Source organism: Danio aesculapii, chromosome 5, assembly GCF_903798145.1.
Source record: "Danio aesculapii chromosome 5, fDanAes4.1, whole genome shotgun sequence".
Classification (NCBI taxonomy): Eukaryota; Metazoa; Chordata; class Actinopteri; order Cypriniformes; family Danionidae; genus Danio; species Danio aesculapii.
In genome coordinates, this window is record NC_079439.1 from 15,159,803 (window position 1) to 15,186,711 (window position 26,909).

At 36.8% G+C, this 26,909-nt stretch overlaps 1 protein-coding gene across 1 annotated transcript in view; it reads right to left on the reverse strand.

Moving 5' to 3' along the window:
- Positions 1-2,733: 2,733 nt before the first annotated feature.
- Positions 2,734-26,909, reverse strand: part of sema4c (sema domain, immunoglobulin domain (Ig), transmembrane domain (TM) and short cytoplasmic domain, (semaphorin) 4C) — a 119,329-nt gene continuing 95,153 nt past the window's right edge. The window contains exons 6-16 of the mRNA XM_056457444.1: positions 26,315-26,411; positions 25,965-26,084; positions 21,504-21,655; positions 19,042-19,217; positions 15,990-16,134; positions 13,283-13,496; positions 10,801-10,916; positions 10,505-10,662; positions 10,224-10,315; positions 6,255-8,262; positions 2,734-3,837 (exon numbers count right to left, since the gene is read on the reverse strand). Of these exons, the coding sequence (XP_056313419.1) occupies positions 7,361-8,262; positions 10,224-10,315; positions 10,505-10,662; positions 10,801-10,916; positions 13,283-13,496; positions 15,990-16,134; positions 19,042-19,217; positions 21,504-21,655; positions 25,965-26,084; positions 26,315-26,411 (2,172 nt within the window). The 3' untranslated portion in view covers positions 2,734-3,837; positions 6,255-7,360. The remainder of the gene's footprint in view (positions 3,838-6,254; positions 8,263-10,223; positions 10,316-10,504; positions 10,663-10,800; positions 10,917-13,282; positions 13,497-15,989; positions 16,135-19,041; positions 19,218-21,503; positions 21,656-25,964; positions 26,085-26,314; positions 26,412-26,909) is intronic.

Consider the following 26,909-nt stretch of genomic DNA (forward strand, 5'->3'; position numbering starts at 1 on the left):
TGGATATCTTTCTTTTCTTTGAATATAAAGTAAGCCTCTGCACTATTCAGCTCTACAGCCTGCTGGATGTTGGTTTATACGAGAGTTGTTTTTCAGATGTTACCTGAATCATGGACTGACCAGTAACTTGTGAAGTGGAGGGTCCTTTTCTATTGTTGCCCTTAAAAAACTCAAAATATTTTTAAAAAAACATGTAAAAAAAAAAAAAAAAAAAAAAAGAAATTACAAATACCTTAGAACTGGTATCAGAAAATTTCAATGGTTTTAAAACCTTGACTTTTCAAAACCGCGGTATACCTTAAAACCGTTTATCATCCAATGCCTAGATTCTGCCTAGCAAAAAATTGTGTTTAATAGATGTCTAATAGACATCTAAACGTAGACAGCTTGGCTAAAATAAGGCTAAATTTAAGCTGTCTAAGAATAGCCAAAAACTAAACTAGTCATCAAATAGACAGATTAGACAGACTTTATATGTGTAGTCATTCATTTCTGTTTATTTAATGACCAGTCTAGTTTTGGTTTATTCTTAGACGTCTATTAGATTTTCACTGACAGCTCAAATTTAGCCTTGTTTTAGCCAAGAAGACTATGTTTAGGCATTTATTAGATGTCTATTAGACATCTTTAAAAACAAAAAAATACTTGCTGGGCTTTTCTGTTTGTTGCTATGATGACAAAAAAAAAAAAGATTAACAACTACAAGTTACATTTTTTGGTATAAATTTCAGTGTCAAGATGATTGTCCAAAACGATGTCAAATCAAATAGAAGTAGGCAGGGATTACAGTTCACAGAAGAAAAGTGTAAATTCCAGCACAAAATATAAGTTTAATGTGAAAAATAGAGGTAAAATAGAAATACTGAAATATTTAAAGCTGATATAGCATTAAAATCTTATTTTTATTAGCATCTTAAATCTTATCTTAGTGTTTAAGCGCTTAAATCAGGCCTGCAGAACATCTACCAGCTTGGAAAATACCATTTGAATGTGCTTCACGGGCTAGCTTCATATTCAAAAAAGTATGCCACTCACTTCAGCATAATTTGAGAATTATACCATTATCTTTTCCACTTTCGCCTTTGTTGGATTTATCCTTTGAAAATGTACAAATTATGGTATCTGCATTGTATAGTCTCATTTATTACGTTTTCTGTGAAGATAAGAAATCTGTAGGCTACTAGTTTTGTCATGTTTATTTGCAAAGGCTCGAAACAGAGCTATAACATGCTAATTTATGAGTTTTCAACTTAGTATACTAAATTAGCACATATATGTATACACTAATTGATCAGAAATGACCCGGTTCAGTTTAAAAATGATCAATAGTTGTCATGTTTTAGCCTGTACTAATCAGTCAGACCAGGGAAAAACTGCTAAAGACAAAAAAATGGAAATACTGAAATATTTAAAGCTGATATAGCATTAAAATCTTTTACAGTTCCCCCTAAAGAATATGCCATTCCCCCATGCCATTGTTTTTATGCCATCCCTTCACTGTAAAAAAATCCGTAAAAATACAGGGAAAACTACTGTATATTTGTGAAGGAACTTTCCGTATTTTCATTTTACAGCAATTTTACCCGTATTTTCGGTTACGCACTGCATTATGGGAGCAAGAATCTCAGCGCGAACAGCGTGAGAAGCAAACGCCATTTCTTGTACACACACACCTCAATGTAGTCAGTCTTCGGAGAAGGATACACCTCAAGCTTCTGTGATGAAAAAGTGTTTTAGTTATATTCCCCATTTTATAGACCAACAACATGTTCTATAGCGTCGTTATGTTTTTTTGCACGTCAGTTACTGTTATTCGTTTGTGTGACTGAACGCGGCTCCTGCTGCGTGTCCTCAAGGCAGGGCCGGAGCAAGCTGAACTGCCGCTCTTGGCAAAGGACGATCACGACGGGGGATTCGCGGATGAGAACGCGGTTGGTGAGGAAGGTGGTGAGGGAGGTGTCGCGGACGCCGCCCTCTCTATTCTGCCGCCTCTATGGACGCGCAGGCCCGGATTGGCTAATTGGGAGGACCGGGAGAATTCCCAGTGGGTCGGTCCGTTTTTTTGACCTCGAGGGCCGGTGTCCCTAGCTCCAGACTCTGTTGCTCTAAGCAGTCGCACTTTTTTCATTTATTTAATTATTTGACCACAGCCTCACTCTTTTTATTCATTAATTTGCCTCAGCTCCGCTTTTTTTACGTTTTCTTTTTTTATAAATCGTAAAATTACGGTTTTTTTTTGTGTAGAGAATAAAGGCTTTAGCTGTGCGTAAAAAAATCTGAATCCATGAAATAGCATTAGACACCTCCTTGGCTCCTATAAAATATTATTTGCTGAACAAGTACATTCCTTCCCAAATAGAATGAGAACTAGAATGTCCTTCTGTTCCATTATAGTGTTCAATGACCTGAGCAAAACTTAAACCAATACACTTTAAAGTGGGTAAATAACCAGATTCCTCAAAATAACCTAATAACCAAAATAACAATAACCTTAAAAAAATATCCAGAAATGATTTACCAATATGTTCAAATAGGTCATTTTCTGTTTGATCTCTAAGTAGTAATTTACGAGCAAAGACAGCAAGTGTGAAAGGACAATAGTCTGGAAATATTTTTAGCAGAGGCAATAGGAAAACCACTATATTTTGCATTTAAAACAGACATAGCACTTGACATTTCAGTGGCATTTTAAAGTCAAACAAACAGTTCTTTATATAAGCACAAGACCCACTATGAACTGATCTCTACTTTTATTTTCTGTAGATATATACATATATAAAAAATAAGGGCATATGTACAATGGTAATAAATATCAACTTTTGTACAAGCAAAATAAGTTACTTAACATAATTACCAAAAAAAAAAAAAAGATAGAGAAAATAACAGCCACATTTTAAAGATCTTTAAATGCAAGAAAAGAGAAAATCTGTAATACAAAAACTCACAAAGAAACAGCAGATTTAAAGCCATGTGTGATCAAAATGAACTGAGATGACCGTATATTTATTTTTAATCAAGCAGGGAATACTGGTCAGTACAAAAAAAGCCATGCATGATGCAAACAAGCATATGCAACACTTGCGGTCGCTCAGTGAAATTACTTCTTTGACTAAAGTCTGACTTCAAGTCAGTAGTTATCAAAGCAATTAGTGAAATTAAGAACAGTGAAATTTCACTATTTCAAGAGAGTCAGAAGCCCACCCTGAGAAGTCCCGGCGGAAAGGATTCAGTCCTTGTTAATCTAACAATTCTCAGTGTACTTTTTAGCACAATGATCTTTTCTAACAAGTGTAAACCTCCCTCTTATGCTGCATGTCACGCACTAGATTGAGAACTAGAAAAGAGCGAATGACAGAATGGAAAGCCGCTTGAGAAAATTGTAAAGCTCTCATGCCACAAAGAATAGCATTCCACCAAAACAAGAGTATAGTAAGAAAGATTTTAGACAACACTCGAGTTCTGTGCAATGGACAAATTACAGAACATAAAATAGAGATTAAAAAAAGAAAAACAGGAGACGGAGAAGAAACATATCTGCAGTCTGCTTTGGCTTCACCCAAGGTGAAGAGGCACAGGTATAAAAACAGTTTTTTAATGTGAAGTATTTGACTTTTTGTTGTTGAAACTTATATGATATACTCTGCAGAACACCATGCAAAAAAAAAAATATGGACTAGTGATGAGCGTTGTAGTGCCTCTCCACCCACAGGGTCACGGATAATCAAAAACTCCTTCATTTGTCTTCACAATCAAGGTCAACGGAATGAAATATCCTCTTCTTAATGTTTTCACCCTGTTTTGAAATCGAATCTCTGTTTAATAGATGCAAAGCCCACACTGAAAGAGATAAAAAAATATATATATACAGCTGGTTAGTTTATAGTTATGAAACATGAAGACAAAATCAAGTAAAACATCATACAGTACATAAAGCAATCAATAAAAACAAAACAAATAAATTAATATTCAAAGAAAATTAAATACTATAATACTATTGGTAATACGCAGAGAGCTCTCCAAACGTTTGAACATTCATTCATATTCTCTTCGGCTTAGTCCCTTCCCACACAGCGGAATGAACCACCAACTTATCCAGCATATGTTTTACACAGTGGATGCCCTTCCAGCTGCAACCCATCACTGGGAAACACCCATACATACTCATTCACACACATACACTACGGACAATTTAGCTAACCCAATTCACCTATACCACCTGTCTTTGGACTTGTGGGAGAAACCGGAGCACCCAGAGGAAACCAACGCGAACACGGGGAGAACATGCAAACTCCACACAGAAATGCCAACTGACCCAGCCAAGGCTTGAACCAGCGACCTTTTTGCTTTAAGGCAACAATGCTACCCACTGCGTCACCGCACTGCACCGCAATGTCTGAACAGTAATGGATCATTTCAAAATGTTTTAATAAGTAGGTAATTTGGTCCATACTCATAGGTGAACCACTTTATATTTTATTGATTGTATACTATATATATATTTTATTACATGTATACTAATATATATATATATATATATACATGTAGCACTTACACTCCAAAAAAATGCTTTTTTATTTGGATTTTTTGTGTTGTTTCTAGTCTAAATAACTAAAAATTCTTAACTAAAGAAGCAAGCAATATACTGTAATGTTTTAATAAGTATTATGCCAATGGCCTAAGCAAAATAATCTAGTTCAGTGATTTTCAACCACATTCCTGGAGGAGCTCTGAACATTTTCCATGTCTCTTTGACCAAACATCTGATTCAGAGCATCAGCTCATTAGCAGAGACTGAAAGACCTGTAATGGGTGTTACAGACTTAAGCCCTGCTCACACTGTGAGATTTCAGCCATGGTTTTGTCATCTGAGACGACTTTGGGAAATTCTAAAAGATTCCTTAAATTCTAGGTTAAAATCTGTGATCTTTGATCATTGGTTTTACATTTTCACAGACAGCTGCTTAGTGCCCGTTGCGATCAGATTTTTCCTCTGATGAAGTTCTGGCAGTGTCAGAAGATTTCAGACACTTTCCTGCAGAGTGACAACAGCTGTGATGAGCGTCAATCCAAGAACCAGTAGGAGTGACAAATTTGATGATGCAATCCATACGACAATTCAAATGACCTGCAAAATTGCCTGATTGTTTACATTTGCTGTAAGGAAACATGTCAAAACACGGGATAGTGAAAGTGTCACAGGTGGATGACGTCAAACTCCGGGGGTGTTTTCTTTCGTGTTTGGTGCGTCTTTATTGTCGTTCAGTCTTACTTTATGACAGCTGAGATCTTACAGTGTGACATGGGAGCCATGTCCGTGCTGTCTGACACACTGTGTGAGCCGGCCTTAAGGAGACATTCAAAACATGCAGTGTTGGAACGTGGTTGAGAAACACTGATCTAGTTTTTCTTTTTGACATGAGGCAGATTATTAAGCTTGCTTTAAGGAGAAACTCACTTAATTTTGACATTAATTCTTAAAACAAGACAATATGTTTTGCTTGTTTAGAAAATGCTTCTTCATTTAAGAATTTTTAGACATTTTGGACTAGAACGGGGTGCCCAAACTCGGTCCTGGAGGGCCGGTGTCCTGCAAAGTTTAGTTCCAACCCCAATCAGACACATCTGGGCTACCTAATCAAGCTCTTACTAGGCTTTCTAGAAACATCCTTGCAGGTGTGTTGAGGCAAGTTGGAGCTAAAATCTGCTGGACACCAGACCTCCAGGACCAAGTTTGGACACCCCTTGGTAACATTAAATTTGAGTATTAGTAGACTGCTTTATATCTGTTGATACGGCTCCTTCAACAGACATTTAACTGACTATAAGAAACTTTGCAAGTACATGTCAACTTGCACCAACCCCAACCTAACAGTCTACTTATAATATAATGAGAATTAGTTGGCATGTAGATGCAACGTAACTTAAATTCAACAAACAAACCATCAAAATAAGGTGTGACCCACCCTTGGACTAGAAACAAGACAAAAAATCATAGTAAGAGTAAGAAAAGGATTTTTTGCAGCGTAACTACAACAAAGAACCACTACTAGTGCAACATAACACTGAAATTGTTTCCCATATATGATTTTTAGCCAAATAATATTTAGCAGTGCTAGATAGCACCTCAACTACCACAAAGAATGACTGAAATACCAATTTTTATGTGTGTGTGTACATCTCACATCTTCATATACACTGAAAATTAAGTAAGCATCACAAATAAGATTATTATGCATGAAATGATGTAGTCTTACATGTGTTTGATTCACCGTAGCCTCTTCCACTCTTTCTGGACTTATTAACAGGTCCAGCTTCTTTGAAGGATCCCCTTCAAGGAGAAGAATCCGGCTTCAGCACATGAGCAGAGTCTTCTACACCCTTCCAGAAGAAATGCTTCATTCCATCAACAGGTAGGCAAACACTGGGGTTGTACTTCATTTGGCAGTTCAAGCCAAACAAATACAATAATGCACTTGCTGTCACATCCAACACAGTTTTAGTACAACATTCTGTCCTTCCTCATGCTACTACGACTGGTAATCCTTTCACATTTAAGATGAAACTATTAATTGTAAAAAAGAAAAGCAAAACAGAAAGAAATCCTTCTTTGACAGATGCAATAAACAGACATGAAAAACCTCACAATATATTAGTGCTGCAAGTCTTAAAACACATTCTCAGAAAAAAGACAACATTTAAAAAAAACATTATTGAGTTGTCAAGAAAGAAAGGCAAAGCATTTGTTCATTATTCAAGTCCTGTTTCGGTTTTACAGCTCACAATTGTTTTTCCCCTCTCTCGCCTCTTGAATAATTTTCCTCAGGGATCCTCGTGAGAGAGAAGCGCGTGATTGTCATCTTGCGATTTTAAGTTCATGTCCTCTTCACCTCCTCTCATATGTTTTACCCATACAAAAAAAAAAAACATGTCCAAACACCTGCTTTAACCGAGGCAAGTGACCTCTGGACGTCAAAAATAGGTTCTGTATCCTCCAGCTTGCCAAATGATAAGTATCCGTTGCCAGATTTCCTGCTTTACGCATTTCAAACTGACAGCTACATTCGGCTATTTGGGTTCCTCTCAGAGATGTACCTGTTAGCCAAGATCAACACAAGGCCCTGTCGGTCTGGTCCTTTTAAATACAGACATTTACAAAAGCTTTGCGAGTTGTGTTTAGTCTCGGTTGAGTACACAAGAGAACCGGAATAATCCAAAGGGAATGTTTTGAAGCACGGTGGCCTTATGGCACGGGAGATGTTCGCCAAGAGTTCACAGAGTAGAAGTGGGTTGTTGAGTAAAATGAAGAGAGTTCCCCAAGCAGGAGGGAGGTAGGTGAGGTTTTCTGTGGTTCCTGTGAGATCTACACAGAAGACTCCTCGGGATTGGCATCAGGAAGCACACTCCTCTGCTGCAGAGTTCTCCGGAGCTCCTCTTTGAACGGACTGGAGTAATCGTTCTCTCGGCTGCCCAGTCCGAGTCCGCTTCCCATGCCCATTCCTGCTCCCGTACTCGCTCTCTCCTCTCCGGCTGTGCTCAGATTCAAGCGAATGTATCCATTAGTGCTTGAGTTTCGAATGTTGGTGAGGCTCAGCCTGCTCGGCGAGTGAATTGGCTGACCGGGAATGGCAGTTGGAGATGCTGAACTCCCAGTGGTGCACATTGCGTGGCCAGGAACGATTTTTAGGGAGCCGTCTGAGCAGTAGTAATTAGCTCCCGTTTCCCAGAAGCGATCCTCATCGTTTGCCATCCTGCTTGGCACAAACGACGGCCTGCTGGGAGGTTCTTTGGGCAAGGTAATGGGGTATACCAGAGTGCTCTCCAGTGGCTTCATTTCCGCCCCTTTGCCTAATGCCAACTTCAGTCTTCTTCGAAGGTACAAAGATGCAATTAGCAGCAACAGACAAGCAGCACCTAACGTGATCACCAGCACCCAGAATAAACCCATGCTACCGTCTGGAGCTCGGGCCTCCATGAAGACAGGTGCGCTGGCTACCACTGCGACCTGGTATCTTTCGGTCTGGAACTTCACGCCCTGCTCCTCAGAGTAGCAGATGTAGCGGCCTGCTTGAAGAGATCCGGCTTGAGGGATGACGAGGGCACGGAGCGCCCGGTCGAATCGTGGCCCAATGGCTTCTCCTTCCACCAGAGCAAGCTCTCGCTCGTTGAGCTCCCAAAATGGCTGGGCCAAGTTGGAAACGAGATTGCAGGGCAATACCAGATCTGAGCCAACGACCACTGTCACATTTCTTAACCTTGAATGATCTGGGGGAAAAACAAATGATAAATTATTATTCATTTTCAATTGACTTCACACACCTGCAGGTAATCAAGAGGTGTGCAGCATAACCATTTTGACAAAACTGAATAAACCCTGATTACCATCACCATTTTAAAACCAGTACATTTTTCTTTGTATGATTCAGTCCCATGATTTTCAACAGGCATATAAAAACTATCAGTTACATTACACCGTACAAAACAAAACAGGTTTTGCTGTAGAGGGTTTATACAGTATATATTTTTACTTATTTATTTTTGTTTTCTCGATCTCATATCCTTTGTCATTGTTTTTATTGATAACAGCTATTGGAAGTGCTTTTAAACATTTCTGAACAGTTTTATATGCCTGATGAAAGTTGTGGGACTGAAAATGCTGCATATTAAATGATTTCTAATCCATTTGCAAGTACAGATTTCTGTGGCATTTTCATTCATTCATTCATTCATTCATTCATTCATTCATTTTCTTTTCACCTTAGTCCCTTTATTAATCCGGGGTCGCCACAGCGGAATGAACCAACAACTTATCCAGCACATGTTTTACGGAGCGGATGCCCTTCCAGCTGCAACTCATCTCTGGGAAACGTCCATACATACTCACACATTATGGACAATTTAGCTTACCCAATTCACCTGTACCGCATGTCTTTGGACTGTGGGGGAAACCGGAGCACCCGGAGGAAACCCACGCGAACGCAGGGAGAACATGCAAACTCCACACAGAAACACCAACTGACCCAGCTGAGGCTCAAACCAGCAACCTTCTTGCTGTGAGGCAACAGCACTACCTACTGCGCCACTGCCTCGTGTGGCATTTTTTAAAATAATGAAATAAAAATTGTGACGGGTACACTGTGGTCATAAAGGGAAGGACATGGTCCCAAAAAAATCCAGGTAAATCAGCAATTTCTAAAATACTCAGACCAGCCCGTCTGGCACCAACAACCATGCCATGTTCAAAGTCACATAAATCAGATTTCTTCCCTATTCTGATGCTCGGATTGAACTGCAACAGATCGTCTTGATCATGTCTACATTCCTAAATGTGTGAGTTCCAGCCATGTGATTGGCTGATTAGAAATTTGCGTAAACGAGCTGTTGGACAGGTGTACGTGTGTATATTACGCGGCGAGAGTATATTATTTAATTATTATCTCGATTATAATAATTCCAGGCCATTTTTATTATCTGTAATAGTGCAGCATAAATATTGTGCATCACATTAAGCATATTATTTTAAATGTAAATGCTTGTTTCATCTTATTGCTAATGGATACTGAGCCAGTGACTGATTGAACATCTTCGGAATGTGAGTAGAATGCTAGAGTAGACTTTACAGAGTGGTTCTTCTCAGAATCAGACAGTAAATGTACTTTAATTACAGAGTGCAATCATTATGCATATAAGCATATGTTTCTCAAAGCTTAAGCAATAAAAACCTACATGCTACTTCAGAGTATATACAAATATACAACAAGCCAGAAACATTAACCACTACAATAAAAATTCAACCATACATATACAGTTAAAGTCAGAGTTATTAGCCCTGATTTGCTTAATTACCCCAACTTGCCTAATCGACATTATTAACCTAGTTAAGCCTTTAAATTGCACTTTAAGCTCAAAACTAGTATCTTAAAAATATCTAGTTAAATATTATTTACTGTCATCATGGCAAAGATAAAATAAATCAGTTATTCAACATTAGTTATTCAATCTATTATGTTTGGAAAAAAAAAATCTTCTCTCTGTTAAACAGAAATTGGAGAAAAATATACTGGGGGATAAAAATTCAGGGGGGGTTAATAATTCTTCAACTGTATATTGTATATATATATTTTTTTTTTTGCCCAGACAGAGTTCATACATCTTTTAAAGTGTGTTTGTGTGTGACCCCTAAAGTGAAAAGGGTGCCTGCAGGGGGCAGCGCGAGTCTGACGTACCAGGACTGGGGATGGAGAAAGGCTTATCAAACTTGGCTTTTCCTCGGTTGAACCTCTCCAGCATGAGGTCCTGCGAGAGTGTGGATGTGGAGCTGTAGGGGGGAGCACAAATATTGATGATGTGTCAGAAGGCTGTTAGACACACTGCTATGGGGATGTAGCTTAAAAGTACAAAGAGGGACCTGTGGAGGAGAGCAGAGGGGGTGGAAAGCCCATGCGAAAGGAGGAAAACGCAAAGAGGAGTGCAAGGATGGAACCATGGAATAGATAGATGAATTTACCCGCGATGGAGGTCGATGCGGACACAAGCTCGTCCCTCGCTGTCCCAGGCACAGTACGGGTCTCTGGACAGCAGGCAGTCTGGCTGTGAATGGTACCGGCTGCAGTTTGCCAAGGGCAGCTGAAGAACTTCAGACCTGGAGCCAATGTACAAATACTTCTATCGAGAACAAATGAGGAAACAAACACATAATAAATTTTGGTTATCTGTTTTCCTAACAAAAGCGGCTCATGCTAGGCAGGCAGGAGAGCTAAGTTCAAAGAGACTGACTCAGCGAGAGAGCAGATCAGAAATTACTTTGCTGTGGGAGACGGTGAGGCTGTCCACCGGTTGCTGTCGATCAAACAGTTGGATCTCTTCTATCACATGAGCCTCTGAACCCAAAATCACCACACGCTGGAGCCATCCGTCCGCTGAACGACAAACAAGGAGACCGGGATTGTGTTCAGAGGGGGAGAAATAATGGAATGGGGATGGAGAGAGGGGGAAAAGGCAAGAGAGAAGAGACAAATAGTCCATTAATGCATCATCAAGCCGTGGCGTATTTTTTCGTCATTGGATTTTAGGAACAAGGTTACGCCGATTACCGGCGGCGAAAATTGAATAGAGCCCAGGTGGTGTCGTGACCTATCATAACTCTATGTGTGTACTTCATGCCGTCCTCTCACACAGTGCTTGTCACAGATAATGTGCCACCGAACCCTCTCTCGCAGAAAAAAAAGGGAGAGTGCGGAAAAGGGATAACGGAGGACAGTGGGAGAGCTACAGGGTGTGTGCTTTACAAATCCAGCCTGACACTTTTGCTCATGTCAGAGTATCTATGAACACTCTTAATCCACAATCCAAGACTCTTGATTCTGTCAGCTGCACACACACACATGCACACAAACCCACAGTCTGCCTTAGGTGCTGCCTGCACTCCGAATGCTTTAACTATAATTCGACTATAACTGAATATATGACAAATTCTGGTTAAATATTATGTTATGTAATATTACGTTATTATAATGAGATTATTATTATATTATGTCATGTTCTGTTATATGTTCTGTTATGTTCATTCATTCATTCATTTTCTAATCGGTTTAGTCTCTTTATTAATCTGGGGTCGCCACAGCGGAATAAACCACCAACTTATCCAGCACATGCTTTATGCAGCGGATGGCCACAACCAATATCTGGGAAACATCCATACACACTCACCCACACTAATACACTACGGACAATTTAGCCTACCCAATTCACACATGTCCCACATGTCTTTTGGACTGTGGGGGAAACCGGAGGAAAGAACGCAGGGAGAACATGCAAACTCCACACAGAAACGCTAACTGACGCAGCCAAGGCTCAAACCAGTGACCTACTTGATGTGAGGCAACAGCACTACCTACTGCGCCACTGCATTGCCCATTATGTTTTATATTATATATTTATATATTATGTTATTTTATGTAATGTTTATTATATTATATTATATCATATTATGTTATATTTTACATTATACGTTTATACAACTCATTATTCAGATTTTTCTGACTAACTGCACCTCTGTTTAATGTTAATCGTCTTTTTCCATATTTATTTTGTGTTGTCACTTGTCACTTTATGTACACTGGAAGCTTCTGCAGCCAAAACAAATTCCTTGTGTGTGTGAAGCACACTTGGCAATAAAACTGATTCGGATTATATTATATTATGTTATGCTTTATTACATAGAACATTTTCATGTGTGTGTGTGTGTGTGTGTGTGTGTGTGCGCGTGCGTGCGTGCGTGTGTGTGTGTGTGATTTTTAAATTAGTTCATATGATGTCAAAAAAAAACACATTTTTAAAGTGTAAAATAATTTTAAGTATACATTTTTCTGTAAAAATATATTAATAATAAGATCCATAGGGATTTCTTCAAAAATTTCATAAGTCATGGCAACCTATGACAACATACTTTGAAAAAATGAAGACTCTCTCCTTTAACTGATCTATATAAAGAAATGTGTGTAAACAGGTTTAAATGTTTGACTCCAAACGTATGTAGAAGACCATTATGAACATGTCAGATTTTTGATTTGTATTATCATTCATTTATTCGAATTATTTTTACAATATTGTCTAACTGCAAATGTATAATACTGTAAATGTTTTTTTTCTCTATCTGCTGTAATTTTATTTAAATTTAACTAGTTTGTTAATTTATTTCGGTGACAATGGTTATTATGGAAAAATACAACCTTGATTGTACAAAATGTTTTGTTAAAACTTGGAAAAAAAAATCACATATAAAATATATATTAAAAAAATTATAATCAGATCCATGTATTCACTGCATCAAAATATATATTTAATATGGTGCTTTTATTATGCTTAAACTGAAAAATAATTATATTTCTGTATTGGTAACTTTTATAGTTGTGTTTAATGAGCAACTGTCGATGACTTTGCTTTGTAGAGACACATTGCAGTGGCAATCACAGTTGAGCCTTGAGCATGAGTGTGTTTTTGTGGGAGTGCCAAGGCCAAATACATCTTTTCAATTTTTATTTCAAGGACTGACCTTCCTGCATGATGGGAATCAATTTGAGAAGGTGACATTTCCACTTAGATACAACATCATAGCTAATAAAAATGGTTTCTTTGGCCTCTCTGCTCATATTTACGCACAAAAGGACACGGAAACCAAGAGAATGATGCGAGAAACTGTCAAATAACCCATTTGACAAAGAAACACTGCTTTTATCAGCTATGCAACACTTTGCGCGGTTGTCTACTTATGCGTTTGACATACCTGTGCCTATGAAGAGCATGTTGTAGGATCTCTGGTCCAGCGAGCTCACTCGGTCCACAGCCAATCGGGTGAAGTTGATGCCTTTAGTGAGCAGCAGAGGGCGAGCTTCAGCCCTGAGCTCCATCAGCGGGTGCTTCTTGGCAAAGTTGAGCGTGGCGTCAGGCAGCTGGAGAGAACTGTTGTAGCCATTTTCCCTGTCAAAATTGGTGATACACTGAGGAAAGAGTGACAACGGAAAGTTTGATTAGGGATTCTGACTTGTATTTGAAAAAATACATATAATTTTAGAATTTGAAATATAATTACTAAATGATGCCATATTTATTGGTTTCGACGTTTCAGAAAACTTTCAAATAGATCGGTGTCGTTTGATGAATATTAATAATATTAGCCAGCCCCTATAGTGGATTTGGGATTTTAGGAAGAAAAGTTATTTTAATTAACAAAAGTGAACAGATATTTTATCAAACAGTACTAATAAATGTGAACTAAAAATACAAAAAATGACAGTAGTAGAAATTTGTTACTAACAAAACTTCACCAATTGACAAAAGTCAAGAAACAAAACCTTGAGAGAGACCAGGCACAGTTAGGCAAGACCATTTCTGCTCTGGAACATGTAACATTAGTAACAACTGAAATGTCCAATCGCCTAAAATTTTGGTTCATCTTCCAAAACACAAATTAGGATATTTTAGATGAAATCGGAGAGCTCTTTCATCCTCCATAGACAGCAACGGTTCTGAGACGTTCATTATCATTTATAATTACTAAATGATGCCCTATTTATTAGCTACTGTCACATTTATTAGTACTATTGGATAAAAGATCTTAATTAAAATTCACTTTTCATCCTAAAATCCAAAATCCAATTTTCAGTATATGGCTAGTTTTATTCTGACTCATCAAATGACATCGATTTGGGATTTGCTTTGAGATTTCAGAAAAATTTTGAATAGATCGGTGTCATTTGATGAGTAGGAATAAAACTAGCCATACTCTACTGAAATTGGATTTAAGATACTAGGAAGAAGTGTGAATTTTAATTAACGAAAGTGAAGAGATCTTTTATCAAGCAGTACTAATAAATGTGAACTAAAAATACAATGTGCTTTCTTATAATTGACAGAAGTAAACATTTGGCCAGTTTTAGAGCAGTTCCTGAGGAGCCCAATTAGGTCCAATTAGGCCTGGTCTCTCTCGAGGTTGTTTTCCTTCATTTATGGCAACTGGTGAAGTTTGTTCCTCGCCACTGTCACCACTGGCTTGCTTAATTTGGGACTTGTAGAGCTGCGCATCTATGGATTTGCTCTTCGTTGTTTGGACTTTCAGCAGTGAAAATTAAACCACACTGAACTAAACTGAACTTCAACTTTGAAAACTGGACTGACAGTTTTAATTTACTAGAAATTCTATGTTAAGCTGCTTTGACACAATCTACATTGTAAAAGGGCTAAAGGAAATAAAGATGAATTGAATCTAGTTTTAGACAAATAAATTAACATTCATATTATAACATACACAAGATATCTCATGTCTTCACAACAACCTGTCAAAATTAAAGTTAGCTTTAACTATTTTTATAAATATATACTATTATCATACTGTAGAATGCATTTTACAAAGTAATAATAATCATATTAATGTTTTAAGATTATTTGAAAGGAATAATTACACACCTTTACAATGATTTCACTAGAATTTAACTGGGCATGTTTACTAAACTGTATTTTACCAATTATTTTAATGAGAAATTAATAACAAGTGAAATGTCCAATCCCCTAAATTCTTTGTTCATCTTCCAAAACACAAATTAGGATATTTTAGATGAAATAAGAAAGCTCTCTCATCCTCCATAGACAGCGACGTTCCTGAGACTTTCAACGTCAAAATCATGCGTTCAAATTCGTAATCATACGAAGCTTCAAGAACATTTTTGTGTCCCCAAAAATCTAGAAATATGACTTAATGTTTGCCTATGTCTTCTCTCTCATGTCAGCTCTTGGATTTTGTCTAAAATATTTTAATAGGTGTTCTGAAGATGAACGAAGGTCTCAGGGAATGGAAACCGGTCAGTAATCGTTAGCAAAATTTATTATTTTGGGTAAACTAACTCTTTAAGGCATACTTTATAATTATTAGTAATAATTTCTTCAAAAATAAATCTAACCGCAAATGTTTGAACAGTATGGAAAATGATATGCATTTTATATTTACTTTTAGTTGCCCAAAACATTATTAATCACAAAGTCATTACAAAAATAATTTCCCACACTAAAAAAAGTGAAAATTCCTTCAACACAAATCGAAATAAGTTAACACAAATAAGTTAACTCAATCAATTTTGCAAATTTAAGTGGACTGAACATAAACCAATTACGTTTTCCCAAAATAGCTTAAGAATTGTGTTGTTTCAACTCACATTTTAAAAAGTAGTTTTAACAAGCAGCAAATGTTATTTTTTGTGTGCAAAACAACACAAAAAAGTTTTCAAAATTACATTTACTGCAAATATCTTAAAAATAATCTTACTCAGATCCTTAATTCAGAACATCTAACAGGACACTTAATAATCCTACTTTCGTAGTTTTGCTTTAGAAGTGAAATGTAACTGTATATACAAAAAAACTTGAGCTATTTTTAGCCTTCTGCTTAGTCACGGCCGCCCTCTCGGCTGGCCTCCCATCTGAACGGCCGCTCTGCTCACCGCTCCAGGTCGTGGACTGGGCACAGTGCCAGTGTAACGGCCCCATCGCTGAGACGACTCCCTGTATTCTTTATACGGCCCGTCGAACACATTTTTCACCTCCCCGATCTGGTACTGACACACAGCAGACACATCCACGTCCCCCCTGAGAGACAATAAAGGATGAAGAAACAAAAAGGGAGAGAAAGTGGAGAAAGCAGTTTGTCAGTCTGAACTAAATGACTGCACTACATTGGCTGGTTTATTACAGTAATAGCCTTTACTGTCAACATAATGACAGTGCAGCATTTTCTACACTTGAGGAACACGGCTGGATGTTTGGCACGGCGACTCTTGAATATAAGCAGAGGACGGAGCGACTTTCACAACTACGTGGGAAAAGGAAGAGAGAGAAATAAACGGAACGAGAATAACTTTATGACCACCCCCAGTCTAGAGCAATGACTGTGTCTGGCAACCAAACAGCATTGCTGGTCCAGTATATATATAGTTTGATGAATGGACTAACTGATGCATGCACAGCACCTCGAAACTTCAATCTCATTAACGGCACACATTCTAGGTTTTTCATTGGCTGCTGTGAGTATGTTTCAAAAGTGGAACACAGATGGTCAGGACAATGACCCATCATCCTGCCATGTGTCACTGATGCCAAAGGGAAAAGGAAACTGGATTGTTCACAGCGACTGCAGGGCCACAGTGCAACAAATCACCAGCAGTCACAACAGTGGTGACCAGGTCAAGCTGTCAAAGAATACAGACTTTTACTGTGTAAAAAAACCCCACAGAGCTAAAAAGCATGGGGAAAACATGTAAACTTCGCACAGAAATGACAACTGGCCAGTTAAGGATTTGAACCAGTGACATTCTTGCTGTGAGGCTAAAAGTGAAGTAAGAAACTCTGGTTATTTATAGTGCGTAAGAAATCATCTGATTGGTGAATCATTCGTTAGTTAATGCTGGACCAGCCGTGATCAATCATAAGCACATGCTCGTAAAAAGTGGAGCACAGATGGTCAGGACAATGACCCATCGTCCTGTCATGTGTCACTGATGCCAAAGGGAAGAGGAAACTGGATTGCTCACAGCAACTGCAGGGCCACAGTGAAACAAATCACCAGCAGTTACAACAGTGGTGACCAGGCCAAGGTTTCACAGCATACAGACTTTTACTGTGTAAAAAGAAAAGAAAAAAAAAAAACGGGGAGAAGATGTAAACTCTGCACAGAAACGAAAACTGGCCTGTTAAGGATTTGAACCAGTGACGTTCTTGCTGTGAGGCAACAGTGCTAACCACTGGGCCATCATGCCACCCTATAAAGGAAAAGGTGATGGAGTAGGGGTGGAGGAAGGATTCTTTAAGGCGAAGATAACTAATGTAAGAAACTCTGGTTATTTATAGTAAGTTAGAAATCATCTGATTGGTAAATCATTTGTTAGTTAATGCTGAACCAGCCATGATCAATCATAAGCATATACTTTTAAAAAGTGGAGCACATATGGTCAGGACAATGACCTATCGTCCTGTCATGTGTTACTGATGCCAAAGGGAAGAGGAAACTTGATTGTTCACAGCGATTGCAGGGCCACAGTACAATAAATCACCAGCAGTCACAACAGTGATGACCAGGCCAAGGTGTCACAGCATACAGATTTTTACTGTGTAAAATAAACTGTTGCCAATGACCCAGCCATGTCCACATAGTAACTGTACACCATTGTCAACAATGCATTAAATGGGCCCAAGATGTTTAAGGTTAGACTATTAATTATTGGAAAAAAGTAGCTTAGTCTAAAGTATCAAGATTCCTGGTGCATCATGTCAACAGCAAAAGGCAGATATGGCGATAAACTGGATAAACTGTTGGTTGACACAAGCTTGCAGCAGCAGTTTTATGCTGTGGGCAATGTTTACTTGGGACACATTAAGCGCTGTTATCCCAACAGCACAAGCCCTGACATCTGTCAATCTGAATATTGTCTCGGACCAAGTGCACCCATTCATGACAACCGAACAATTCACCATTCCAGACTGCCAGAACCCTGAAGAATGGTTCAAGGAACATGCAAGAGGAATTTATGTAAAAAACGTTAGTTCACCCATAAATGAAAATCCTATTATAAATTACTCACCCTCATGTTGTTCAAATCCCCTTAAACCTTTGTTCGTCCTCGGAACACGAATTAAGCTATTTAACATGAAATCTGCGAGCTCCTCATCCTCCATAGACTGGAACAGTTCTGACTTGTTCAGAATGATATCAAAAACATCCTCAAAAAAGACCACATGCCTTCAGTGGTTCAATCAGAATATTATCAAGCTGCTAAAATACTTTTGTTCACACATAAATCCAAAAAAACTCAACAGTTTCTTCACCTCAGTGTCAGTATAGGGCGCATATTCACAAGAGCACTGTGCTTGGTCGCATTGCTGATGTATACTATCTTAGATGCAGGAAGTCGTGCCTGGCATCCAGAGTATACATCAGTGCATAGAGCTCCTGAATGTGCACCCTATACTGACACTGATGAGATGAAACCGCTAAATAAAGTCGTTATTTTGGTTTTATGTACACACAAAGGTGTTCTCCCAGCTTCATATTATTCTGATTGAACCACTGAAGACACATGGACTGTTTGGACAATATTTTTTGTTTCCTTTATAGATTTTGAATGAGTTAGGACTATTGCTCTCTATGGAGTATCAGAAAATAACTTAATTTGTGTTACAAACATGAACAAGGGTCTCAGAGGTTTGAAATGACATGAAATTGAGTAATAACTGACAGAATTACAATTTTTGGGTGAACTAACCCTTTAATGCCGTAGCTTCCTAATTCAGCGGACATGAACTCAATTATACCATTGTGGTTCAACTTGGAAAAACTCCTCAATGAATGGAACTCCACAGCAGACCTATTGCCATCTCAGTAAACCAATGCCTTGCTTTTTGGAGGCTGAAGCCAAAGTAGGTTCTGCTTGTTATTAGGTGAAGGGGTCATAATGTTATGGCTCATCTGTGTTTTTATTATGGCATAAAGGAGTCACTCACCACTGTGCATGGAATATGCCATAGAAACTAGTAGTCCTCCAGTCAGCCCCAGGCAGGGTGAAGACTGCCCGCAGGTTATTAAAGGTGATGTGGCGCTCTGGGAAAGAGCACATCAGCCGAGCTTTCTGAAAGGTGGTCCACTTCTTCTGCAGGGTCCGTGTGCCACCCAGATCGCCCTGAAATGTAAGGCAAATAACCATTTGACAGAAGTTCTTGCTCAAAGCAACTTGCAGGAAACTTGAAGTATAATTGCCCTAGAGCAGGGGTTAACAAACGTTTATTCATTTACTTTTGAACAGCCAAACTTCCTAAATGTAAGATTTAAAGGGATAGCTTTTAAATAAAAAATGAACACAAAGTCAGCAAAAATAAAAAAAAAGTCTTTATTGACATGGCTATTCCTTAAAACGCATACGCATTTCAGCAAACAGCTGCCTTCATCAGGGTAACAGTGATCAGGGGCATCTAAAGTTTCTTTTGAATGCTATGGTCTCATGACTTAGAATATCTAAACAATACTAAAATAATATATTGAACACACGGTCAACTCAACAATCATCATTAATTCAGCATTGAGAGGGAGGAAAAAAAACACTTAATGGAAAAAGATGATGCGTGTCATACAACATATTTCTCAAAAAATACAGCGTAGTTGAAGTCAGAATTATTAGCCCTACTTTGAATTTTTTTTTACATTTTTTTTAAATATTCCCCAAACAATGTTTAACAGAGCAAGGACATTTTCACAGTATGTCTGATAATATTTTTTCTTCTGGAGAAAGTCTTATTTGTTTTATTTTGGCTAGAATAAAATGCAGTTTTTAATTTTTTAAAAAAGATTAAGGACAAAATGATTAGCCCCTTTAAGCTATTTTTTGATAGTCTACAGAACAAACCATCGTTAGCCTAATTACCCTAACCTGCCTAATTTACCTAATTAACCTAGTTAAGCCTTTCAATGTCACTTTAAGCTGTATAGAAGTGTCTTGAAAATATCTAGTAAAATATTATTTACTGTCATCATGGCAAAGATAAAATAAATCAGTTATTAGAAATGAGTTATTAAAACTATTATGTTTAGAAATGTGTTGAAAAAATCTCTGTTGAACAGAAATTGGGGAAAAAAACAGGGGGGGCTAATAATTCAGGGGGGCTAATAATTCTGACTTCAACTCTATTTAAAATGAAACCATAAATAATATGTATACATAGACAAACACACGCGCGCACGCACGCACACACGCACGCACACACACGCACACGCACACACACACACATATATATACACATACATATTCAACAATAATGAAAGTCTGTAGAAAATATAAAAAAAGAGAAAAATCATTTACAAAAAAGGAGAAAAATCTAATTCGCCGTTTAAGCCTGGAAGTCTAGTCGCTTTTAATGTGTAGATCCAAAAGGTCTCTCTCTGTTTTAATCTTTTTATCCTGTCTCCTCCCCTTGTAGAATTAAAAAAATGCTCTATACCAACCATTTTTAATGAACAGGGATTGCCGTGACCTTGATTTTTATAATTTAAAGCCATTGGATATTGTAGATTACAAGTACGTATCGCATTTTTATGCTAAGCTAATCTCAATTTAAATTTTCTCTTAGTCATTCCGGTATAAAAGCATCCGCACAGACATTCCAGTCAATATACCACAAATGTAGTGTTGCAGTTAATAAATGAATTGATCTTAAATTCGCGGTCAGATGTTGGATCCCTAAATATGTTCGTTCTTAAGCAGGTTATCACAATGATTGCAAATACCACATCTGTAGTTTCCTCTTGTTTGACTTAGCCAAGTATTAGTCTTCCTAGTTGAGAGATGGCTTCTCACACGTTTATCTAGAATAGTTGGAACTTTTTGAAATATAATTAAAGGAGATCCAGGTAAAACGTCCCTGTGATGGGAATAAAGTCATTTTGAAGAAAGTTGGAAGTTGGTAGCCACTGACATTTATAGTAGGATAAGAAACACGGTGCAAGTTAACGACTTCCAGTTTGTGACATTCTTCTAAATATCTTCTTTTGTGTTCAACAGAAGAAAGAAACTCAGAGATCACAAATTATGTCAATTAATGTTTCAAAAATGGAGCACATTCCCATCTTCAGAGTTTTTGAATAACAGTCTTTTCATATGTAAATAAACATAGAATATCTTCCAATTGCAATAATATTTGGGCTGCACAATTTGGGATTAGATTGGTATTAATTGACTAAACATTACCATTTAAATGAGCATATGATGTTTTATTCTGAACAAAAATATCACATATTAATACGGTTAAGACATTCAGGCAAACAAAGAATTATTTTAATGTGATTTAATTAATTATTAGTATTCATCAACTTACAACCCCCTCTTTAAAATGTCTTCCTCATTCAACAGCTATCTGGTCATATATTTGTGTTGTATCTGAGATTATATGAGTTGTATATGAGTTTCCGTTCTAACCTTACACACACGTGCCACCCTCGCCACGGTCAGATCACTGTCGCAGTCCAGCTCCACCGCTCTCTCGCTGAAGAAGAAGTAGATCTTATCGTCGTCTCCGTCTTTACTGTTGCGACTCTCCCGGACCAGCGCTGAACCCACAAAGTTTGGCTCTGTACCAGACAACCAGGGGCAGATATGGAAGGACGTGTTAGACTTGGGGACACAGCGTTTTCTAGATAAGGAGCTGGTGATTACTTGATGAAACAGATAAACGATCTTAAGTATCCATTGTTTATTGAGCTGATTTCAGAGAGATCAGGGTTCTGTTCCCCTGTGTTAAAACCCAACGCCTCTCATAATATGGTATAGACAAGATCTTTTAATTGTGATAATTCAGTTCTTCCAATGCACATGCAGGTTTGATGTAGAAAACCTGGAATTAGTGTCTTGAGATCACATACAATTGAAGCCAAAATTATTATTATTTTCTTTTTAAATATTTCCCAGATGAGAAAAGGTTAATTGTTTTATTTCAGCTAGGATAAAAGCTGTTTTATTTCATTTTCTTATTTTAAGGTTAATATTATTAGCTCCCTAAAGCTATATATATATTTATAAATATATTAATCATTATACAATGATTTGCCTAATTACCATAACTTGACTAATTGACCCAGTTAAGCCTTTAAATGACACTTTAAATTACATTTTACTGAATACTAGTATTTTGAAAAATATCTAGTCAAATATTTTGTACTGTCATCATGGCAAAGATAAAATAAATAATAATAATAATAATTATTATAAATAATTATTATGTTTAGAAATGTGTTGACAGTGTGAAATTTATAAAAATATACAGGGGGCTAATAATTCAGGAGGGCTAATAATTCTGTCCATAACTGTACATTCAAAATATTATTATTATTATTTTTATACATAAATCTGTGCATTTACACAATTTGAATGTGAATACATACTTAAGAAATAAAAAAAATCACACAGCATTTAATTGATTATAAATACAATAACAACATTTAATTTTGTGAAATATTATTACAGTTTTAAATAGCTATCCTAAATTATTCCTGTGATAGCAAAGCTGAATGTTAATCTAGTCTTTATTATTTTGTGATCTTTCAGAAATGACTCTAATTATGCTGATTTGGTGGGTGAAAAAACAAACTGTGGTGCTTAAAACCATTTTCCACAAATGTCTTTGTCCTAATGTAATATTAATGTAAATTTAGATCACTCTTGCTGTAGGTATTATTTTAATATCTTTATACCTTTTGACCAGTGAGTGTGTATATACACACATTTATGTAGTCTCCAAATTGAATTTACAAAAGAAATAATTATATAAGATTTAATGCAAGTAAAGTTTTTTGAAAATAAAAAGTTGAAATATGGGCAAAATATTACATATAAATATAAAATAATGTATACATTTAAGTACATATTATACATTTATAGATGTACAGTATTGTATTTATCTATTGTTACACTGAATGACAATTTAGTTGCTGACTTCAGTTAATCATAATATAGTCATTACTTTTCGAAAATAAAATCAAACAGCAAATATTCTAATTTAACAATATTTAAAGCTGCATTATAAGTGTATTATATTATATTATATTATATTATATTATATTATATTATATTATATTATATTATATTATATTATATTATATTATATTATATTATATTATTCATTCATTTTTCTTTTCCGGCTTAGTCCCTTTATTAATCAGGGGTCGCCACAGGGGTATGAACTGCCAACTTATCCAGCAAGTGTAACGCAGCGGATGCCCTTCCAGCTGCAACCCAACACTGGGAAATGCCCATACACTCTAGCATTCACACACATACACTACGGCCAATTTAGCCTATTCAATTCACCTATACCACATGCTTTTGGACTGTGGGGGAAACCAGAGCATCCGGAGGAAACCCATGTGAACACGGGGAGAACATGCAAACTCTACTGAGAAATGCCAACTGACCTAGCCGAGGCTCGAACCAGTGACCTTCTTGTTGTGAGGCGATTGTTCTACTCACTGCACCACCGTGATGCCCTATATTATATTATATTATATTATATTATATTATATTATATTATATTATGTTATGTTATGTTATGTTATGTTATGTTATGTTATGTTATGTTATGTTATATTATATTATATTACATTATATTATATTATATTATATTATATTATATTATATTATATTATATTATATTGTATTGTATTATATTATATTATATTATATTATATTATATTATATTATATTACTTTATATTATTTTATATTATAAGTTTATTTGAAAATCATACAAGACACAAATGCTGTTCTTTACTTAACAAGACGAATTCTTTGAAATTTCCTAGAATTGCTGGACTTTAAAAAAAAGAGCAACACAACTAAGAAGAAAGAGCTGACTGGAATCTGCTGATGAATCATATGTTTACATATTTAACGGTTTTCTATGAAAGCTGTTAATGCATCCGGATGAACCTAACGTATAATTTAACAGACCCATTGCGTCATGGCATAAAAGCTTTCCTTAAAAGCCAGCATTCTTCTGTGGCTGAGGAAAAAAGGAAAAGAAAATCATAAATGGTTTCTTATTATGTTAGAGGAGCAGGTAGACTTCTCTAATGGCACGACAGACAGAGAACACCGAGTACCAAAGGCCAATGCACAGCGTCTATTACACAAATCAGACTAACCGTAGAGCTAATGTGAGCTAAATTATTCCCTCACGGCTAAACAGCTTTGCCTATTATAATTTTGATTTGAAATTAGGCTATTATTAAAATAATTATAGTAATGCTAAAGTATGGCATCCTCTGGTAGAAGAGTGTGCGTCGAGAAGGCTGATGCGAAGGCTGAGGCAGACTCGCACAGATCAAATATAATCCAGTTTACGTTAAACAAACCAGGTTTGAGCTTGCTGTTGCTATGGCAATGACTAGATGAGCTTTGCATATTGAAACAATACAGGATTGTGTCAAGTAAGGAACAATTGAATCCAATTAATTCAGTAGCGCATGTAAAATTGTGAACTGTTAAATGATTAGCATTTTAAATATACTATACACACACACAGATATATATATATATATATATATATATATATATATATATATATATATATATATATATATATATATATATATATATATATATATATATATCAATAACCTGTATATATAATATAATATTTCATTGACCTGCAGGCTGCAGTGTGCTCATGGGGTTGCAAGTTAATAAATAAAAAGAGTGGAGCCTATATTATATTATATTATATTATATTATATTATATTATATTATATTATATTATATTATAAGTTTATTTGAAAATCATACAAAACACAAATGCTGTTCTTTACGTAATGACAAATTCTTTGAAATTTCCTAGAATTGCTGGACTTAAAAAAAAAAAGAGCAACACAACTACAAGAAGAAAGAGCTGACTGGAATCTGCTGATGAATCATATGTTTACATATTTAACGGTTTTCTATGAAAGCTGTTAATGCATCCGGATGAACCTAACATATAATTTAAAATAATAAATAAAAATAGTGAGGCTATGGTAAAAAAAAAATGATAAAAAATAAAAATAAAAGGTGCGACTGCTGTGAGTACAGGCAGCTTGCGGCCAAAAAACGAACCAGCACACTGGGAATTCTCACCGTCGTCCCGATTAGCCAATCTAGGCCTGGTTTAATCATCAATCACGAAATGTTCAGAAACAAATAATTATATTTTAATCAGAACTAAATATATTACAATTTTTATTATAAAAGTAAAACAAATTGGCTACAAATACCTACCCTTCATGAAATATCTGTATGAGCAGTTTTCCATATTTTGAAATTTGTGTCTTTATTTATTTATTTATGCTTTTGAATCGCATTATGAGGCATGGATCTTTCTTTTAACAACTTTTAACCTTGGAAATTTCGCAAAAGTGACTTTTATTGACATTTTTAATAGTTTAAAGTGATATATTGTCTGTGTTGGTGTTGTATAGTACTGTGCAAAAAACTTGTAATAAGCTGCCAGTATATTTTCTGTTATTTTACAGACTTATATATAATTTCTTATGCACTATATTATTTCAATCTACAAAAATGTCAATAAAAGTCACTTGGTTAAACAGTAGAGGTGAATTTTCAGCATTAAAAGATGGCAGAGCAGAGAAAAAGCTCCCATAATGCAATTCACAACCGGAAATAAATGGAAAACACTAGTGAATCACAAAATACGGAAACTGGTAGTTAACATATTTTTCCAAAGTACAAATCAGCAACAAATACCCACCATTTACAACCATTAAAAGCCAAGAAATCTAAACTTTCTATAATATTATATCAGCTGGTTAGTCATGGCCACCAGCGTAACAGAAGCTGGTTCAGCAGCACAGCATACACTATATTTTGCTTATGTGTGTGTTTTGATCCTCACCGTTGAGCCAGGCCGGCAGGTATTCGCTCTTCATGCTGTAATGCTGTTGCCCCAGGTTCCTCAGAATTACGGGCTCTGTGCCCAGAAAGTTATTGAGGGTGGCGGAGTACAACTCTTTGTCTAGGAAAGAAGAGCGCTTAGAGCAGGGAACAAACACACACATACACACACTCTCCTGTCTACAGCATACAGTTATGAGATATTAAAGAGGGACTCCGTTCTCTCCCAAGTGTGGGAGAGGAGGAGGCATAAACGCATCCACGGGCTCCACCGAACACAAAAGGACACCCACACACAAGACACTGGAATAATAATGCAGGTTTGTGATCAAGGGAAATGCGCGCACTCACCCACAATGAGGCCTGTATGACCTTTGGCGGGGTCGTAAGGGCACTTTCCCTTGCCGTCCTCCAGGGCGGCGCTATCCAGAGTGAAATGATCTGCATTCTATCAGACGGAAGACAGAAACGGTTCCACAATGAGCTGAGTGCACACACACACACACACACACACACACACACACACACACACACACACACACACACACACACACACACACATGACCTTACATACACACTGTGCCACCGGCCATGTTTGCCAACAAGAGGAGAGTATCAGCAGCTGAGCCCTTTCGCATAGCCCTCCTGCCCACACATGAATATGTGCAAACACACACACACACAACTGCATCATGCAGTCTTGCCATATTTCCACAGAATGCAACAAAAGTCAGTTTAAAGGGCTAGTTCAAATAAAAATATAAATTCTGCTGTTAATTATTCACCCTTGTGCCATTGTAATCTTTTAAATATTCTGGGGGATTGCTATGGAATTAACTGTCTGTGGATATTAAAAGTGTTACAAATGTGATTAGTTTCAGTTCAAAATCTAAAAGCTGTATGTTTATGGATTCTACAGTATGTTTTAATGGGTATTTGTGATTGT